Source organism: Hyla sarda, chromosome 10 (assembly GCF_029499605.1).
Source record: "Hyla sarda isolate aHylSar1 chromosome 10, aHylSar1.hap1, whole genome shotgun sequence".
NCBI lineage: Eukaryota > Metazoa > Chordata > Amphibia > Anura > Hylidae > Hyla > Hyla sarda.
Window position 1 is genome coordinate 107,435,714 of NC_079198.1, and position 21,949 is coordinate 107,457,662.

General features: G+C 42.7%; 1 protein-coding gene across 10 annotated transcripts in view; it reads right to left on the bottom strand.

Annotated features, from left to right (window-relative positions):
* Positions 1-21,949, bottom strand: part of C1QTNF12 (C1q and TNF related 12) — a 126,402-nt gene that overhangs the window by 15,310 nt on the left and 89,143 nt on the right. For all 10 annotated transcript variants that reach the window (XM_056543083.1, XM_056543073.1, XM_056543079.1 and 7 more), the window contains 3 exons: positions 20,397-20,505; positions 19,419-19,509; positions 2,648-2,726 (listed from right to left, as the gene is read on the bottom strand). In XM_056543083.1, coding sequence (XP_056399058.1) covers positions 2,648-2,726; positions 19,419-19,509; positions 20,397-20,505 — 279 coding nt within the window. The remainder of the gene's footprint in view (positions 1-2,647; positions 2,727-19,418; positions 19,510-20,396; positions 20,506-21,949) is intronic.

Genomic DNA, 21,949 nt, shown 5'->3' on the forward strand with positions numbered 1-21,949 from the left:
CCAAGGGAGAGAACATTAATAATAAAGAATTACACTGGTTTTGTGTACCAATATCTTTTGATTCATTTACCATTTCATTTTATTTGTATTTATTATTTTTTATTATTTATTTTTTTATTTTTTATTTTTTTATTTTTTATATATTTTTTTATTTTTATTTTTTATTTTTTATTTTCTTATATACATTTTCGTTTATCATTATGTTTTTATTTGTATTTATTTCATGTCTATTTACATTTCATTTCATTTCTCCTATTCTGTGCAATATCTTATTATTCTATACATTGGGATTGATTGTGTGCCATCCCTCGGGCGCTGTTCACACACTAGACCATTCTCCATCTGATTCATACGCTTCTCACGGGCGTAAGTCCAGGCGTCTGTGGGCTCCATGACTACAGCATCACGTGATCGCTGTTAGTCATGTGACATGTTCACCTGACCGGAACTCGGTCGCTCGCAATAGTAGACGCCGAGAACGGCGTCCCATGCTGCGGGCGCCATACTGTTATGCTCAGGAGCATCTCACAGGTATCTCCACTTACTACTATATTAGTATACATTATTTAATATTGTCATCAGCTGCAGTTATTAATAGACAATTATATGTATTATGAGATTTTCAAGCATGTTTTTAATCTACCGCACATTTTATGTAATGCACTTTATATAATATGAATGTACACTTTTTGATACTGTTTACACTGCCTGTAATGCAATGCATTTTTTGCACTTATGCACTTTATTTTGTTAATTGTTTACATTGATCATGATGTTGATTGTACACATATGTTTGGGTATATATACCCCCTACTTGAGTTGTGTCACTAAGCTTGAAAATGGTCCTATGGTAGGACAGAAACGTTGCTGCTATGTGAGCCAATAAATCACCACTTTTTTTCACGTTATTGAGGAGTGCTGCGCTTTTTCTACATTTATATATATATATATATATATATATATATATATATATAAGAAATCTTAATGTAGCTGCCAGGTATTAGTTATGGATCTATGTATGCCATAAGAAACTGATACAAACAAATATATATAAGGCCGCTGTGTTTTTCAGTTCTGCGGAATAACAGTATAAGCAGGGTGTGTCTAGATGCACGCTACTTATACAGTAGTTCTGCCGGCATGCTGATATGTACTCTAAGGGGGACATGTATCAAAGATTTTACCCCTGTTTTGTGTGTATTTTTTTGCGCATTTTTTTGGGCACGTTTTGGTAGAGCATGTCCTCCAGATGTGGCTGAATCAGGGTACCTTGGAGTGACATCTATAGTACACATGAATTTATTAACTGCGTACTTTTCATTTACAACAAAAATTTTGCCGCAAGAGCTGTTTTTTTTTTTTTTGCGCAAACATAAGCCATCTTGGACTTAACGTAGCAAGATGCTCTAAATCATCGATTCTAGTTTCCAAAGAGTGGATTGAGGAGATTACTATATTTACCCGCAATTTATGAAGCTCATTGCGCTTGATTGATAAATTTAGCGCTTCTGCGCATAATTTAGAATTTGGGAAAACGGGTAAAATGCTTCTACCATACACAAATAATGATACATGTCCCCCTAAGAGTAGGCTATTTATTGCATAAATGAAGCCATAAAGAAATTAAATGATTGAATGATAACAATACCAATAATAATGCCATGCAATAGAAAAATAACAGGGTTAAATAGTGCAAACAATTGTGGCCATAAACTGCAATGTAATAGAGCTGTATGTTGCACACATAATGGAACTATAGAGGACAATTAAAGGGGTATTCCAGTGAAAAACATATTCTTTTTTTTATATCAACTGGCTCCAGGAAGTTAAACAGATTTGTAAATTACTTCTGTTAAAAATCTTAATCCTACCAGTACTTATCAGCTGAAGTTGCGTTATTCTTTTCTGTCTGACCACAGTGCTCTCTGCTGACACCTTTGTCTGTCTCAGGAACTGTAGCAGAGTAGCAGCAAATCCACATAGCAAACCTCTCCTGCTCTGTACAGTTCCTGAGACAGACAGGTGTCAGCAGAGAGCACTATTGTCAGACAGAAAAGAATAACTCAACTTCAGCAGCTGATGAGTACTGGTAGGATTAAGATTTTTTTTAATAGAAGTAATTTACAAATCTGTTTTAACTTTCTGGAGCCAGTTGATATGAAAAAAATAGTTTTTCACTGGAAAACCCCTATAAAGGGGTATGCTAGCTTTCAATATAACTTACAAATAATGCTATCACAAATTATACAGGCCTCAGTGTGCTTTCGCGTGATCTACCCCTGACAGGAAGTTGTGAAGTCCTTTCATTGTAGGTGTGGTGTTGTCTCAGCAGCCCCCTGGCTCCTCCCTCTCTCTCATGACAATGCATCATCCTCTTCTGTCTCAGAAGGTGATGCTAGATCTTGATTCTGAGCTCCAGCCCCACCCCCTGAGTGATGTCACTGCCTGATCAACCACTACAGCCAACATCACCACCTACCTGTCATATACACATATATCTTTATTGTGACATTTAGTAAGAATGGGATGTGTTTATACAATTCTGCCTTATACTGAGCAATGTCCCAAACAGAGGAGCAGACAGGGAATGAATGCAGCAGGTAATATAACCTCACTGATTTTGCGATAGCCTGCGGTAGCGTCTTACCTGTAATTGTAACAATCCCTGGACGTGTACTGTAAATATTCTGCTATTACTTTCCAATCCTGCTATAACTTCTAGTGACCTAAAAAGAAGAAAAAGTGATGACTGTGTATACCTAGATACAAAGTATACAAAAAAAATATTTATTGCTACTTACAGTAAATACCACAATCTAGTATGCTTGGCATAATACGTGCATGTCAAATATTGGCACATGGGAATCCTATATGTGTTTATTTAGACAAGTGGAAATCTTCGGCTGGTGCAAAACTACAACTCCCAGCATGCCCGGACATCCAAAGGCTGTCCGGGCATTCTGGGAGTTTTAGTTTTGCAACAGCTAGAGGCATGCTGATTGTACAACACTGTCTTAAAGAAGCACTCCGGATTTATTTCTTTATTGTTTGACCATATCATGAACACTCACCATCACTAGTCCTACAGAGGTATTTGTTTCATTCCAGCACAGCTGCATCTATGCGTTTCATTACTCTAACATGGTCATGTGATCACCAGTCTGACTCAAAAAAAAAAACATCTGTGCTTAATGTGAGTGACAGGATGTCAGACCTGGTTTCTGACTTCCTGTGGACAACAGGATGACATCATAACCTACAAGAAGCCTCCTACTAGCTCTCAGACCCCTCCCAGCTCCATCTGATATATCTATGGGTTCAGGGTATATACTACTTATACACCTTCACTACAGCTCTATCTGTATATTGCTGCTGCTGCTTTATCTATAGGATCAGGATATATAGTAGAAATATACTTTACCTCCAGCTCTATCTGCATATTGCTACTGCTATCTCTATGGGATCAGGATATATATTAGTTATATACCTCCCTTCCAGCTCTAGCTGTATACTGCTGCTGCTGCTGCAACAATTGAGATATTGTACCGTAATTGTGCAAAATATGGTAAAAACAGTAATTTTTACCCCTCTGGAATCACTGGAAATGAAGCTAAAATGCTGTAAATATGTGGGGAAAAAATGCATAAAAAATTCCATTTGCAAGCACAGCCTAAAGACATCAAATGTTCATAAAACTCCTCAATTGTTAATATAGGTCAAATTATTTTATCCTTGTGGCAATATTTCGCTGAATAAACGTACATTCAGTATGAAAATGCAAAAACTGCACAGTGTGAACTGAAACCAACTCACACACAGTCATGGCCGTAAATGTTGGAACGCTTGAAATTTTTCTAGAAAATGAAGCATTTCTCACAGAAAAGGATTGCAGTAAGGTTAGGTTCAGACTACGGAATCTCCGGGCAGAAAATTTCCGCCCGGAGATTCTGAGTTCCGCCTGCGCCGACTCAATAAGTCGGCGCTAGGACCTCGCGGACACTGCAGTCTCCCATAGACTGCAATGTGTTCCACGAGGAATTCCGCCTGAAGAAAGAGCAACGCCTTTCTTCAGGTGGAAATTTCTAAGCGGATTTACTAAGCGGATTTTCCGCCTCACAAATTCCGAAGTGTGAATTTGTGAACGGAAAACCATTCACTACACTAGACATTTTAGAAGCGGAATTTCTGACGGAAATTTTACGAATTTCTGTCACATGTTTTGCTATACACATGTTTATTCCCTTTGTTTGTATTGGAACAATAAAAAAGGGAGGAAAAAAGCAAATTGGACATGATGTCACCAAACTCCAAAAATGGTCTGGACTAAATTATTGGCACCCTTTCAAAATTGTGGAAAAATAAGATTGTTTCAAGCATGTGATGCTCCTTTAAACTCACCTGTGGCAAGTAACAGGTGTGGGCAATATAAAAATCACACCCGAAAGCAGATAAAAAGGAGAGAAGTTCACTTAGTCGTTGCATTGTGTGTCTGTGTGTGCCACACTAAGCATGGACAACAGAAAGAGGAGAAGAGAACTGTCGGAGGACTAGAGAACCAAAATTGTGGAAAAATATCAACAATCTCAAGGTTACAAGTTCATCTACAGAGATCTAGATTTGCCTTTGTCCACAGTGCGCAACATTATCAAGAAGTTTGCAACCCATGGCACTGCAGCTAATCTCCCTGGGAGTGGATGGGAGAGAAAAATTGATGAAAGGTGTCAACGCAGGATAGTGAACGCAGGACAGTGAAATATGGTGGAGGTTCAATGATGTTTTGGGGTTGTTTTGCTGCCTCTGGCACTGGGTGCCTTGAATGTGTGCAAGACATCATGAAATCTGGGGATTACCAATGGATTTTGGGTCGCACTGTACAGCCCAGTGTCAGAAAGCTGGGTTTGTGTCCGAGATCTTGGGTCTTCCAGCAGGACAATGACCCCAAACATACGTCAAAAATCACCCAGAAATGGATGGCAACAAAGCACTGGAGAGTTCTGAAGTGGCAGCAATGAGTCCAGATCTAAATCCCATTGAACACCTGTGGAGAGATCTTAAAATTGCTGTTGGGAAAAGGCGTCTTCCAATAAGAGACCTGGAGCAGTTTGCAAAGGAAGAGTCGTCCAACATTCCGGCTGAGAGGTGTAAGAAGCTTATTGATGGTTATAGGAAGTGACTGATTTCAGTTATTTTTTCCAAAGGGTGTGCAACCAAATATTCAGTTAAGGGTGCCAATAATTTTGTCCAGACCATTTTTGGAGTTTGGTGACATTATGTCCAATTTGCTTTTTTCCCTCCCTTTTTTGGTTTAGTTCCAATACACACAAAGGGAATAAACATGTGTATAGCAAAACACATGTCACTGCAATCCTTTTCTGTGAGAAATACTTGGGTGAATTTCAGGGGTGCCAAAATTTACGTCCATGACTGTATGAGTTTAATGAGTTCACCTGTGTGATCTTTAGCAGCAGCAGCAGTCTATTAAGATGACCAGCTGGAGTGATCAAACACTTGTCCCTGCATTACAAAACACACAGCATTGTGCATTCGTAAACCAAAATGGAGCCTATCCGATGCATGCCACATTAGCAAAAGGAGGTAAGCACATGGCATACACAGTAACCTCTATTATATTTCATAAAAGTCTATGCCGCACTAATTAAGCAAAAAAAAATTTCTTTAATGCATAAGAGGAGCCTTATGAACGGTTTATACTACATGGAGAACCACTGTATATTCTGCAAAGTTCTGGTCAGGATAGACAGTGTTAAATTTAGTCATTTCCAGACTCCCGTTCCCTGAGGCTGTGTAAGATGTGAATGACTGCAGAACACAGTACAAGACTGACATCGCCAGCATGCTAGCAGTGTGCAGTACATGGTGCCAGGAGAAAGCTAGCCCTGACATGTATCTTTCTGCCTAAGATTCTTCCAGGAGCCAGAGATTCTTCCAGGATGATGACACAGTGTCCACCCCCCTCACACAATATCTACTGTGAAATGTGCAGGGGCCGGGGATATAGCTGCTTGCTGGCAGCGACTAACAACTGCTAGGAAAGTATTAGTATACATAGAACACTCTAATATTACATAATGAATTTCAGATTTGCAAAGGCTAAAAGAGCAGCATGCAATAAGATGTTTGCAGCAGATGATGATCGCCTTGTTATAGTTGGATGTCACACCGCATGTTGTGCTTGTGTAACTACAATATGGCGGCCAGGTGGCAGTCAACTGAAAAACAAAAAGTAAAAAAAAATAAAGGTTTATGTCTGTTCTGTCCGTGACTATATCGTATTAGAGCCGCATTCTGCAGCATGGTGGTATGATTCAGTCTCCTTATGGGGGTCCCCTGATAGGACCCCCAGTAATCAGCTGTAATCTGTATGTTCAAAATTTAAGCATTACACAATGCCCATTAAAATCAGGGGGTTGCCTATGTTATGCCAGATGGGGCAGGTAATCCGAATCAAGAAACGCTCTATGTAAAGCCTCTTTTTCTACACATGCTATTAGAATGCTGAATATGGGTTTCCTTCTTATTGACCTTAAAGGGGTACACTGCCCCTAGATATCTTATCCCCTATCCAAAGGAAAGGGGATAAGATGTCTGATCGAGGGGGTCCTGCTGCTAGGGACCCCCGCAATCTCAGCTTCGGCACCCCAGACATCCGATGCACAAAGCAAACTTCTCTCTGTGGCAGATGACTGGCAATGCGGGGCGTGACGCCCCCTTCCATAGACTTGCATTGGGGGGCATGGCCTCCGTCACTGTACCCGACGCTCTAAACAAACACCGGGTGCAGCAGGTAGATCGCGGGGGTCTGCAGTGGTCTGCATCTTATCCATCTTATCCTTTGGATAGGGGATAAGATGTCTAGGGGCAGTGTACCCCTTTAAGGTCAATAAGAAGGAAACCCATATTCAGCATTCTAATAGCATGTGTAGAAAAAGAGGCTTTACAACATTTCTTGATTCGGAGGACCTGCCCCATCTGGCATAACATAGGCAACCAAAAGGAAAAATAGTCAACACAACAACCTAATACACAGGTGCCACTGCTGTGGCAAATACAAAATGTACAAAAAAGAAAGTTGCAACAGCACTCTAGGTCAAAAAATGGAGGCTCTTAGCGCACTTTTTGGGGACACATTTTGATCAAAAAGTGCGCGAAGAGCCTGCATTTTTTGACCTAGAGTGTTGTTGCAACTTTTTTTTTTTATAACGTAGGCAACCCCCTGATTTTATTGGGCATTGTGTAATGCTTAATTTTTGAACATACAGATTACACCTGATTACTGGGGGTCCTAAGGATGGTCAAAAAATTATGCCCTATTTACAGGATAGAGGATAACAAGCTGATCAGTGGGGTCCAATTGCTGGGACCTCCACCGATCTTGAGAATAAAGGTGAAGTTCCCACAGAATTAACATATCGCACCTTGCATGTGCAACCAGTTCTTTATACATTCTCTATAGGGCTTCCAAACATTGCCAAGCACTGAGCTTAGCAATGCTCGGAAGCCCCATAAAGAAGGAATGGAGTACTGGCAATGTGTGGTGCACTCTATTCTTTCTGGGGACTGATTGGGGTCCAAGTGCTCAGACCCCCATCGATCAACTCTTTATCCCCTCTCCCGTGGAGAAAGTATAATTTCTTAAGCGGAATGAAACTCTTTCAGTCACATTAATGTCAACATTCTTTTGTGTATTTATTTAGGCTTTTGTTGGACGGACATTTTTTTGTTTTTGTCTAATAAAGGTTTGTTATTCCCGTATGTGTTGTTAGTGTTTTACCAAGATACTGGAAACTGAACACATAGCAGTAAGATAATATCCACAGCTCAGAGCTTCAATTGTTACATTATCTGGAAGATCTCACAAATTTACAATAGTATTTTCACATTCCAAATACATTACTATTAAATACCAGTGCACAGGATGGTGTCAGCTACTGAAGTTATTTAGGGATAATCTGTCGTGGAGTGAAATCTACTTACAGGAGGGCATCTATAGCATACACTAACAATGCTGTAGCTTCAGAGATGTTGAGCAGCTGGTCATGTGACTTTAATATACATTGGGGGGGGGGGATTTACTAATACTATTTAATTCTTAGAAAATCATCAATTGTGCCAGATTTATTATAGTGGCTCATGCTCTTTAAGAAATCTGACACATATGTAGACTGTCTATTTCAAGTCTGCACTGTTGAGTTTAAGTTTTGACCAACAACTAGTTGACTTACTTTATGGTAGAGTTGTTTGATGTGCATTAAAGGGATATTGTGCCCCTAGACATCTTATCCCCTACCCTTAGACCCTGCGATCTCCCTGCTGCACCCGGTGTTCGTTAGGAGCTTCGGGTGCAGTGCCGGAGGCTGGTGACATCACAGCCGTGTCCCCTCAATGCAAGTCTATGGGAGAGGGCGTGACGGCCTTCACGCCCCCTCCCATAGACTTGCATTGAGGGGGCATGGCCGTGACCTCACGAGGGGGGCGTACCATCACCTCAGGAGCCTCCGCCCCGTATCGCCAGTCATCCGGAACGGAGTGAAGTGTGCTCCGTGCACCGGATGTCTGGGGTGCCGCAGCCGAGATTGCTGGGGTCCCCAGTGGTGGTCCTCAGTATCCTTTGGATAGTGGATAAGATGTCAAGGGGCGGACTACCCCTTTAAGGTCAAGCCTCTTTAAACAGAACAACACCTCTTTTCAGAAATAGGCACAAAAGTGTCTAGAAATTATCTGAAACACATCATAAATGTGGGGCGCATCATGTGTGGTAGCCCTTGGGGGGTGTATGGTAGTGGTGGTATGGTATCGGTATATGAGGGGTTAATGTTAACCCTACAGTTCGTGACGCCAGGCTGAGGGCTGGTATGCTGAATCAGTGTTCCGGCCTATCGCCGCCCTTCCCAGTAACGATAGGTGCATAAAATAACTGAAGGTCCACAAGGAGATTTGAACTTGAACTTGAATAACGTTTACTGAAGTGCTTGCAATATCTACGGCACAGTAACAGTCTCATACAAACAGTCCTTAGGTTGCTTAGTGACTGGCAGTAGTTGCGGACCTTGAGCTAGACAATAAGTCTCAGAATTTAGGAAGAGATTTGCAGATCCGTACGGATTTAGGGGAGGTATTAGGTCTGGTGATGCTGCAGAGTGTTTGGGAAGTGATACACTCTATAACTATATTTGTTCAGCCGTTGCCACAAGGCTCAGGCCTAACTCACTGCAATAACTGCTGTACAGGTCTTGCTTGCTTGCTTTCCCAGGAACAAGAGAGAGATAAGATGGCCGCCGCTCCCTTATATGGGCAGGGGGCGTGGCGAATCTGATTGGTCCGAATGTCTGCCATTTACCATTACATGGTGTGATGGGATTGCTTACGTCACAGGGCCTCCAAAGGTCCTTAAGCTAAATACCATAGAGTTCACCTCGTCACATGACCCGCAGGTCCTGCAACGCCAATGGAAACAAGTAATTAACCATTTATTTACATATACTATGCTATTTACATTAACCTATGCATAAATTACTGATTATACACTAGAATAGAGGCGACTAGGGGTAGACTAACTAATAGGGATCCCTACGTCCTAGGGACTCTGGCTATGGGGACCCATAAATAAATAAGTACCGTATGGAATGCAGTACTGGGACACCACGAACCCCCTTATTAAAGATAAGTCGACCTCGACGTCTGTCCCCTGAGACAGAGGGACTAGGACTAGACCAGGATGCTATATAACAGGATGATTTGTATTCTTGCTATACATCCTAAGTAGACTAAACACATTTTGATGCTATCTAGACATTGGAATGCTATCTAGACAATTGAATGCTATCTAGACAATTGAATGCTATCTAGACATTTGTATTATCTCACATATTTTATATGCCAGCAATACGTTACCTGTTAGTTAGTACACGAAAGGTATACTGGCTAGCCGGAAGCTAGGTCACAGTAAGGGTGGCTGCTAGGGTCTATCGACTACACGCTACTTACCCTAGAGCACTTTCAAAACAACCTATCCAGGTTATTCTTAGAATTACGTGTTTATTTTCTGTATTAGCAAGAGCACCTACTGGCCAGGCAGAGCATCTCACACACGCAATGAATAAAGGAAAGAAGTGTAACTAACAGTGGCAGGAATTGGGTATAAATATGCTACAATTCCTTAAGTGAGATATTTATTTGTTTTTGTGTATGTACTAGAGAAATTTTGAGGTAGTACATTAAGTGAGTAATCTAGGGTACTATGTGCAAGTACTATTTGAAAGGGAATCCTCCCTATTATTTTTGTTGAGACAGGTACTAGCGATGGTCGACAGCAATAATACTACCCACGGAGAAGCCGGGGTGTCACCTGTTGAGTTACTACTAAAGACCTTTGATTTATGATACATTTGTATGTACAAAAATGTATACATATTTTTAGTGTTGACTGTACACGTGCTGTACGTCAATATTTTCCATGTTATTTTCCAAGTTATTTTAATGTACATAGACTTTTGACTATATTTTCTATGTAAAGACCTTACTTACTATTTATGTACACAGACACAAGGACATCTTTTCTGTGTACAGAACCATACACAAGTTTACTATACATTTATCAACACTCCAACATATTTCAGGTGCATTCACCCAATAAGTGCAACATTTATCATAAGCGTTCTTATGAAGTTGGTGGTATATACATGAAGCAGGTGTGTAAGGATCAGCAGTCCACCTACACTAGGAGTCCAAGACAATATACAAGTTGACGTGTAAGGATCAGCAGTCCACCTACACTAGGAGTCCAATGAAAAATGAACACGGCCTTGACCACAACTCAGCCGGGTACAGTCCTTGATGAATCTCCTACAGGCTAGGAGTCTCTTGACTTAATAGTCAGGCACAAGCTTAGTGGTTACGTTGCTGAACTTTAAACTGAAACAAACCTAGCACAGTCCTGCTAGGCACTTTTCTTGAACTTGGTTACTGCAAAGCAAAATGGTTAGACAGAAAAACAATCTGACATTATTTTAGAGTCTCTTTAGAAGATGTTCTTCTTTACTCTTGTAGTGCCTTTCTTGGTTCCCCTATATCTGCCAACATCAGGGGCAGGATCAGACTTGACATAGCTTTGCCACACTACATTGGTGAGGATGGAGTGGTGGAAAGCTGCTTGAGAAGGGGTTATAGGCTTACTAGCCGGGATCACAGTGGGACAATAGGGCTTGAGCACCATCTCCAAATTAGGAGCAACCCATAACCCTTTCGTTGGCACCGTAGGAATTGGCAAACTCTCACTGCTCCGAGAGGGCCTTGGTACATTGGTGGATACCCCAGGGTTAGACATACTCTCACTGCTCTGAGAGGGTCTAGGTACCGATCTGGGTGGCCGCAATTTTGGCCTGTTTTCTTCACCCTGTGTAGAACTTGACTCTCGACGGTATGAAGAAGATGAAGAACTTGGTTTTTTACTGTACATGGAAGATGGTGCACTTGACTCTTGAAGCTCCTCCTCCTGGGGTGCGCTGGTGGAGGCTTTAGGAGCAGACCTTGTCGGCCTCAAGTTGAAGGGATCGGAGTCCCAATCCGTTGACGGGAAATATTTGAAAGGAAGCTGTGTTGGGGCTGTTGGTCTGGTGACCGCTGCAGCCCATTCTCCACGAAGGCTCTGGACGGGGGTGTACTCCACAATTTCCCCCACCTCCAAGGTGTTGAACTTCTTATGGAGATATGGCCTTTGCACTGCTCGCCGGTTTACGAGGATGGTCTGCCCAGTGTGGCAGTCAAGGAGTGTTCCATAACCTCTGACCTTGTCGAACTTGGCCACAGTTGCTCTTCTCCTTTCTAATGGCTCCTCCCCTTCTCGGGGGTGATCCCATTTACAGATGTACAATGCCTCCATTTCTTTGGTATTTTCTTGATACCGCACTCTTTCTTCGTAAGTCAAATATACGTGCTTTGGAGCATAGAGTTCTTTGTGTCGGGCCTTTAACTTTTCCATCAATTCGGCCAGCTCGGCTTCTTGACGGGCCCTTTCCCTTTCTGCATTTGGGATTGGTGGGAGTGTCTTCCCAGGTAACGGTTGAAGTACTCTGTGCATTTACTCGATCAGCTACGGCTCATCTCCGAACACCCATTGCAGCAATTTTGGAGAGCACGGTCGTGCAATTGGCAAACTTGATCGAGGAATGACCTCAGGGCTGGAGGAGGAAGAATAGGCCGCCTCTGGCAGGGTACTCACAGCAGACTCCTCCGACGGGATCTCGGCCCACGAGCCCCAGGTCCTGTGGTGAGGGGACAATCTCACCGGTGACGCACCTCCAGGTGGCCCTGCACTGTTCCCTGGAGGTGTCTCTGGCCAATCATCCTCATCATCAGGCAGTGGGGGAAGATTGCAGGCCCCCTCTTCGTCTAATGACAACTGCTGCAGACGGTCAGCAAGCTCTTGAAAAAGTTGGTCTGCGACTGCCACAACTTCCGTGTTTCCGGCGCCATTTTGCCAACTTGACCACGTGGAACGCTGCTCTCCGCCATGTCTGTACTCTCCGGCTCTCTCTGCAGACTGGAGAGGTTGCTCTGTGTGGCGTCTTTTATAGCGGGCTTCTCTAAAATGGCGCTGGGCAGGAAGGACACTATCGGTGCAGCCCTGACTTCCGGTCCCTCCAAAAATGACTCCTGCATCTCTGACTTCCCTTTCGGCTGGGATACAGCAACTTGGCGTGCACGCCCAGGGGCGGGGTGTGGTGCAGCGCGGGCTTTCTTCGCGTGCTTTTCCGGCAGCAGTTCGGCTCCGCCTGTGCTGACCGGACCAGAGGATCGCAGCATGAACTCATTGCGCAGTTTACACATTTCAACTGTAGACAAATCTTCGCCTCCCCCCTTACTTTTCTCTTGGCCCCCTTGTATGGTGCACCACAAGCACCGTTCCTGTACACAGCAACACATGAATAAAGTTCGCTTTCTGGGGGGGAGTACACTTTCACTAGTGGCAATGGTAGGCACACACCCGAATCCTGTTCGTGCACACACCCGAATCCTGTTCGCCAAAAAGGCTTTGTGGTAGCCCTTGGGGGGTGTATGGTAGTGGTGGTATGGTATCGGTAAATGAGGGGTTAATGTTAACCCTATAGTTCGTGATGCCAGGCTGAGGGCTGATATGCTGAATCAGTGTTCCGGCCTATTGCCGCCCTTCCCAGTAACGATAGGTGCATAAAATAACTGAAGGTCAACAAGGAGATTTGAACTTGAACTTGAATAACGTTTACTGAAGTGCTTGCAATATCCACGGCACAGTAACAGTTTCATACAAACAGACCTTGAGCTAGACAATAAGTCTCTGAATTTAGGAAGAGAGGGGAGGTATTAGGTCTGGTGATGCTGCAGAGTGTTTGGGAAGTGATACACTCTATAACTATAATTGTTCAGCCGTTGCCGCAAGGCTCAGGCCTAACTCACTGCGATAACTGCTGTACAGGTCTTGCTTGCTTGCTTTCCCAGGAACAAGAGAGAGATAAGATGGCCGCCGCTCCCTTATATGGGCAGGGGGCGTGGCGAATCTGATTGGTCCGAACGTCTGCCATTCACCATTACATGGTGTGATGGGATTGCTTACGTCACAGGGCCTCCAAAGGGCCTTAAGCTAAATACCATAGAGTTCACCTCGTCACATGACCTGCAGGTCCCGCAACGCCAATGGAAACAAGTAATTAACCATTTATTTACATATACTATGCTATTTACATTAACCTATGCATAAATTACTGATTATACACTAGAATAGAGGCGACTAGGGGTAGACTGACTAATAGGGATCCCTACGTCCTAGGGACTCTGGCTATGGGGACCCATAAATAAATAAGTACCGTATGGAATGCGTTACTGGGACACCACACATGTAAGCCAGTTTTTTTTGCAAATTGCACCAGAATTCTGGTGCATCTACAGTAGTAAATGTGCTCCAACGTGGATGTTTTTAAGGCCACCTTTAGGTCCATTAGATACTATTGGAGCCACTTCTGTCCTAACAGTGGATAGTCCTGGTGGTCAATAGCATATCAGACACCAGAACTAAGTGCCGATAGCTGGGGATTAGAGCCTAGGGAAAAAACTATTGATTAAATTATTCCACGTCCTCAAGATTTCAATCAGTTTTGGGAAAGTGACAGCATATGGGCAGCTCTATGTTATAGGGTGGGTGTGACTACAGGAGTGGGGTAAGTGAAGCGACCTTATCAATGCACCTACAGATGAAAGCCACCCCCAGTGCACCAAATGGGCTACTTAGCATATCTAATTTAAAAAATGCTTATTATTGTTCATTGGTCAACCGAATCGGACACGTGACAGGTTGTCTTTATCAGCATTGTTGCAGCAGTAAGGGGGCCATGTACTATATGTGGCGTTTTGGTGCACTGCACATAAGTCAAGCTCTGCTCATTTTCTCTCAACTGGATTTACTAAGAGGTTCACGCCTCTTAGCAAATCCAGCAGCTGCCTTTGTGCTTATCGAAGATACATATGCAATCCATGAGCTGGCGTATATATCTTCAACTTTAGTTGTCACAAGTTGACACTAAAGCGCATGTGAGGAGGGTCTGCTTCTGCCACATCCCCTTTATGTGAGGCTGAGCCTCCCTCCAGCCTCCCTCCATTGGGGCAGGCAGGCACTCCAGTACCAAAGGATAGGGGATAAGATGTCTGATCACGGAGGTCCCCAGCTATCTCCCTGCTGCAACCGGCATTCATTTAGAACGTTGGGTGCAGCACAGGAGGCTCGTGACGTCACGGCCACGCCCCTCAATGCAAGTCTATGGCGTGACGCCCCCTCCCATAGACTTGCATTGAGGGGGCGTGACCGTGAAGGTACGAACGTGGCGTGATCGTGACAGCACGAGCCTCCGCCCCGCATTGCCAGTCATCCGGCACGGAGTGAAGTTCGCTCCGTGCACCGGATGTCTGGGGTGCCACAGCCGAGATTGCAGGGTTCTCCAGCGACGTGACCCCACGATCAGACATCTTACCCCCTATAGGGGATAAGATGTCTAGGGGCGGAGTACCCCTTTGAGCAATATCGTCATTTGTACACAAAAATTTGCGATTTTATAGCATGTACACCATTGGTGCATTTTTGTACATAACTCCCTAAATCTTCTTCTGCTTTTGGCTTCACAGGGGGCTGTGGTGTGGCCTCACTCACGTAAATGTGGCTGGCCGCAGTTCCTTGCACCAATTGGCTCCAAAGTGGGCTACGAATGGTTGTCTTCTACTGGACCTTTGAGGCTACAGAAGGATCCTCTTGTATGACTCGCACACCCTCAAATAGCTTTAGCTTTTTTTTTTGTTATATTACATAATGTGGCAGTCATATTTCTAAGTGAAGATGCTAAAGATAAGTTTATTCGGAAGAGAATATTCTCCATGGTAGATGCCTTGCCTTCAGAATTCCATTTGTCTTCGTTACCAAGTACCGGTGCTCAGGGTGCATTCACACCACGTTTTTGCAATACAGTTCCCGTATACGTTTTCAATGTGAAAACCTAACGGAACCGTATTGAAAACCGTATGCATTGACTCTCCATTGAAAACCGTATGCCAAAAGATGCATCAGGTTGTGTCCGTTTTACATCCTGTACAGTTTTGTCAGTTTTTTTCCTGTGCCCAAAACCTTAGCCTACCACAGTTTTTTGTCCGGGTGAAAAACTGTTTTAAACCGTATATGTTTTTTTTTTTACATGGGAGTCAAAGGGAACCGTACAGAATCGTATACGGTGCATACGGTTCCATACGGTTTTCACCATACGGTTTTTTGACTTTGCACAGTTTTTTTTTTCTTGCAATTTCACTCAAACAAGTGAAACTTTATTCAAAATGGAGTGAAAAGTTAAAAACGTATATGTTTTTTTCTTAAAAAACGGATGCAACCGGACATCATTTTTCGAACCGTATACGGTTTTTAACTGTATACGGGTTGAAATTTATACACACGTTTTGATACAGTTTAGTCAGGTTTTGAGGAATCCGTTTTTTATCAAAAACCTCATACGGGAACTGTATTGCAAAAACGTGGTGTTAATGCGCCCTTAGTGTAGGTTCTTTGTGAAGGTGTAAGGCACTATACCAGCTCCTTAACAATTCCCTTCCTCCTGAGACACAATATCAGCTAGACCTTTTATAACAATAAAAAAGACAGTTTACTGGAATATGATGCTGAGGAACAAACTCTGCTGGGAAATAATAAGTGCCAGGCTGGTGGGCAGAAGAGGACGCAAGTGGAACATTGCTGGGGCATGAGATCACACTGACGACAGAAGGTCTCTAGCATTACAAGTGCAAAACCTGATTCTGTCTTGGCATACCTGCCAAGGAGCAGGGGGAGGGGAAGGACCTGGGGGGGGGGGATTTATGGAAGGTAAATACGGTGATACGCTGAAAAGACATTTGGCGCGTATTCATATTTAGCATTTTTTCAGACCTTCCTGTAAATTCACTTTGCAACAATTATTCAGACCTTTTATTATAAGCTCCAGTTATATGAATTAGGAGGGAAAACCTTTTCTCGCTGTAATGTGATTTAACACTTCCTGTGCCAAGGGGAGCGGCAGAAGGCTTAAGCAGATGTCAGTTCCAATCTAGAATAAGATGGGATTCTTTAATTGAGTGCATTCTCATAAAAATGTCTGAAAGAGCGCCAAAATTTCTGTAAAAACACTTCAGCAAAAAGCAATGAATGCGATGATCCAAAATCGCAGGAACTTCCAAATTTTCCAAATCACACTCCTTGGATCATCTGAGGATGACATTTCTAGCACACAATGGACTGGCCGGCACTTTATAAATAATAACCAAGTAAATCGAATATTTTCTGCATTCTTCATAGAAAATTTTATAACCCCAGTTAGGAAAATTCAATACCTTCCCAAAAAAATATACACTCCGGTCTGTAAAGTCCAGCTGAGGTTAGGTATCAAAATGTTAAATAACTTTGTAAATGTTTTCTATTATATTTCTAAGGGTGGGTTCACACTACGTTTGTAGTGTACGGTTGCTGGATCCGGTTGGGAGGGGCGAAAACCGGCCGCTCCCGTATCCCATTATACCACGGTTTTAGGTCCGGTCAGAAAACCGTATGCGGGGCAAAAATGAGACAACCGGAGTCAGCGTTTGACTCCGGTCGGCTCATTGAAATGAATGGGGTTCGGGCCGGATCCGGCTGGGATACGGGAGTGGCCGGTTTTCGCCCCTCCCAACCGGATCCAGCAACCGTAGTGTGAACAAACCTTTATCTTGGTCCTAAATTTGTCTTTCCTATAGTCCAGAGCTGTAGTCACTATTCTGTTGGTTGTTATGGGAAACAGTCAACATGCTTGTAGTCAGACATATCCTACAAGCTGAACCCACATAATGCAAGAATATTATTCTACATTAGCTGATGTAAAAACTTTGATTCTAAAAAAAACTTTATGACAAACAAACAGGGATTCCAGGAGATTTCACCTCTAAAGCCTCAAGAATTGTGAATACGACGGATTAGTGCCTTTAAAAAAGTTAATTCACATTGTAGATTAATTCATTTAAAGGGGTACTCCGAAGGATAGGGGATAAGATATCTGATCGCGGGGGTCCCGCCACTGTGGACCCCTTCAATCTCCAGGCCGGCAGCAGCTGTGTCCAGAACACGGAAGCTTTGAGCTTCTGTGTTTGTGACGTCACCCCACGCCCCTCCATTCATGTCTATGGGAGGGGGCGTGACGGCTACTACGTAGCCGTCACACCCCCTCCCATAAACATGAATGGAGGGGGCGTGGCAGCTGTAGTTCGCTCCGTGCACGGATGACTAGGGTGCCACGCCAGAGATCAGATCAGATCCTTTGGATAGGGAATAAGATGTATTTCGGTGGAGTACCCCTTTAATGGATTATCTTCTAAAATGTGTAACCCAGCTCATCCTGCACAGTTTTTTGCCCATATCATGCACACTCATCATAATTGAGCCCTACAGCACCATCTGTTCCAATACAGCTGCATCCATGCCTTTCAGTACTGTAACTGGGTCAAGTGATAACCAGCCTAACCCACATACCAACAGTGGGTCAGCTGACTTCCTGTAAACTACAAGATGACATCATCACCCATCAGACTTCTTTTTCTTAAGATTCCTCACGATCCCACTCAGCTCCATCAGCTATCTCTATGGGATCAGAATATATAGTGGTTTTACAACTCCCCTAAGGCTGTGTTCACACATTGCGTTTTTCAGTGTTTTTATTATAATTATTCAGACATTGCAGGAAAACTGCAGTATTTTACTGCAGTTGTAAAAATGCATAATTTCAAATCATTCTCTCCTCACAGCAATATTTCTCTAAAAGACTCAATTTGAATAGGGAACCATATAAACTCAAATTTCTTGTAAATGTGCAGTGATGAGACTCCATCTCCTCTTCCTGCAAAGCCAGAGGATTTATGGGAAATGTAGGCAGCAGCAGAAACTTAAGTGGTGGAATTGGAAGCCGATTAATTTCACCATGTAATAGCTCATTTCTCCGTGGTAAAGCTATAGAAAAATTCAACATGCGATGGCCAGCTTTCCTGCAGATTAAAGCTGATCACTTTGGGTCCCCACTTGCCAACGCTCATTTTTTTCAGAGGAGCCCGGAACCCAAATTTTCCACTGCGAAAATCCCACAGCAGAAAATTCTGCAGTGTCCACAGTGCAGCAGAATCTTATTTAAAGGCATTATCCAGAAAAAAAAACTTTTTTTTATATATCAAATGGCTCCAGAAAGTTAAACAGATTTGTAAATTACTTCTATTAAAAATTCTTAATCCTTTCAGTACTTATGAGCTGCTGAAGTTGAGTTGTTCTTTTCTATCCAAGTGCTCTCTGATGACAAGTGTCTCGGGAACTGTCCAGAGTAGAAGCAAATCCCCATAGCGAACCGAGACAAGCAGTGGTGTCAACAGAGAGCACTGTTGCCAGACAGAAAAGAACAACTCAACTTCAGCAGCTGATCATTATTGGAAGGATTAAGATTTTTTAATATAAGTCATTTACAAATCTGTTTAACTTTTTGGAGCCAGTTAACATATATATATATATATATATATATATATATATATATATATTTTTTTTTTTTTTTTTTTTTTAGTTTTTTCCTGGAATACCCCTTCAAATGACAATGGGAGGCTGCTGCACCGCAAGTCCACAGTGGAATTTTGCTCAGAAATTCTGCAGTATGAATAGGACCTAATGGGGCTGGAGGTGCAATACCAGCCATGGCCCATAGACAAGAATGGTGCTGTTTCTGCAGAAAAATGGATTCTTGTTAATAATCTTAGCCAGTGTCTTTAAACCACATGCCTAAAATATGTCCTAGTGAACAACCAATGACTGATAGATGTCCCCACTAAATAATACTCACGTATATCCATGACAGAGCGACTCAATACATATCAGGACACGGACACTATCCCGTGGACGCAGCTGTCCTTTGCTCTTCATCTCACTGTGATCTACAAACAATATTGAAGCACACAGCTTAGTTACAGTAGTAGGTTTGCACGTAATCCAGTAGACGGCAAGAAATATTCGGAAATCGTGGCGAGTCAGCGCCCCTATTGGGATCAATTCATACTTCATAGACCCAGTAAAAGAGTACACAATATCCACAAAAAGAAGAAAACTCTATGAGGGTATGTTCACACAGCAGACGTAATTTATTTTGCTGCTAATTTTCATGCATAATCCGCAAATAAAAAAAAATTAAAAAAAATCAGCTGTCATTTTTTGTGACCGATTTTTTGGACAATTATGGAGGAAAATTAGCATGTAAAATAAATGATGTTGCCAATTTTTCCACCGTGTAAACATACCATTATGCTCTGGAGGACTTATGTACATTATATGGAGAGCCAACTGAGTTCAGAGAGACCACTGTAATGCTTCATTTGTCCTGTGGGGGTGCTGTAGGGAAATCAAAACACTTACTAAGGTTCCTCTCCCGGATTACAGCGGATTGGATCAGTGCTGACAATATTTTTTTTTTATGTCTCAGGCTGGACCAATGGTTCTCATGGTTTCCAGTTCATGCTTATTTGGGTAGGTAACTGCTCCTTATTTTTTTATTTTCTAGCCTGAACGATTCCTTTAAACTCTGGGGAGTTTATATTTGGCTTCTGGTTGATAACAGATAATATCTTCAATGTTGTGTCGTACACCTTTACATTTAAAGCAGTGGTCTTCAAACTGTGGCCCTCCAGATGTTGCAAAACTACAATTCCCAGCATGCCCGGACAGCCGTTGGCTGTCCGGGCATGCTGGGAGTTGTAGTTTTGCAACATCTGGAGGGCCACAGTTTGAAGACCACTGATTTAAAGTATACACAACTGAGCTCACTCACCTATGTGAATATGTGCAGAAAACTGGTATATCCCAGGAATAGTAGCTGTAAAGCGACCTGTTGGTAGGTTCATTCCAGAACCACGAAGAAAGGAACCTTTAGCCGATGGCTGCAGTAGAAACAAAACAGCATATATGTTACCATGGTTACCATGAATCCAACTTCTTTAATATCAAATGCATAAACCCCATAGAATGTAAGAACGAAAGTGAAAGGAAAAGCCTAAGAGGGGCATTTGTGTGTGTGATTTGTGTGATTTAGTTCATTTAAAAAAAAAAATTTTTTTTGCGTGTTTTTTTGCGTGACCCCGCCAAATTTATTACATGGTGATACATTTTGTAGAGGATACACATTTTCTGAAATTTCACTCTTTATATACACCAAAAAGCTGCGCTAGGTCTGGGCTGGTGAAGAATTGCGCCTTATTGGGGGGTTTTGCGACTTTTTTGCCAAGGTCGCAGTTGATAAATTCATTACCACTGCACAAGACTAACCCTTAACATCTGGCCTGTACGGTCATTAAAAAAGAAAAAAAAAAAGGTGTCAATCAAAAAGGCGCAAAAAATAGCCAAAGGTGCAGCGCTGCGCCTAAATAGAGACAAATCTACACATAAAAAACAGCTCTAAAGACAATGATAAATGCCCCCGGAAATACTGGGCTGGCAGTGAGAGATGTACAACATAAGGAACACACCCCCTCCCATAGACTTGCATTGAGAGCGCGTGGCATGACGTCATGAGGGGCGTGGCCTTGACGTCACGACCCCCCACAGCCCACACCCAGCATTCAGAACAAAATGTTCTGGACACTGGGGCAGTGGAGTACCCCTTTAACTATATTATTATGCTGTAATTCCTCCTGAACACCATTTACGTGGCGTGCATGGTGTCTGTCTAGCGTGGTCTCTACATACTCTCTCAAATCAATGCTGGCATCAGATTGTGCAGGGACACTTGATACATTAGTAACTCCCATTGTCAATTTATTCATAAATTTCCAATAGCATTAAAAAGGATGTGCTATTTTTCTTGACATGAGTTCTCCTGTCTATTTTATTAGATAATTGTATTGCTATGACATAACATAGAAGCATTTGTTATTAGAACTCTGCTGATCCCGTTATTCCTTCTACACAATTATGAATAAATTGACAACTGTCTGATACCAATTGGGGGGGGGGGTCCTTACATTGTCCAATCAGTGCTGAGAGGGTGGGCACGTCCCTTTGACAAGACTGTTAGTAACATCTAGTTGTTAATTTATTCCTGATTGTCTAGAATCAGTAGCCCCTTCTTTGGCTTTCACAATGCAATGACAGGTTTGTTGGATTTTCCTGGCGCACACTGGCACAGACATGTTGCAGACATTATGCGTCAGAATAACCAGACAAAAATTTGTTGGTTTTAGCTTAGTAAATGAGGGCCATTGTCTGGGGTAGAAATCAGTGCAGAACTGAGCTTGTCCCAAACCATTGTCCCTACCTACTTGGACGATCTACTATAAGTGAGGGCTCCCAACTGGGCGACAGTCCCTACATCTGCTAAGTGCACAA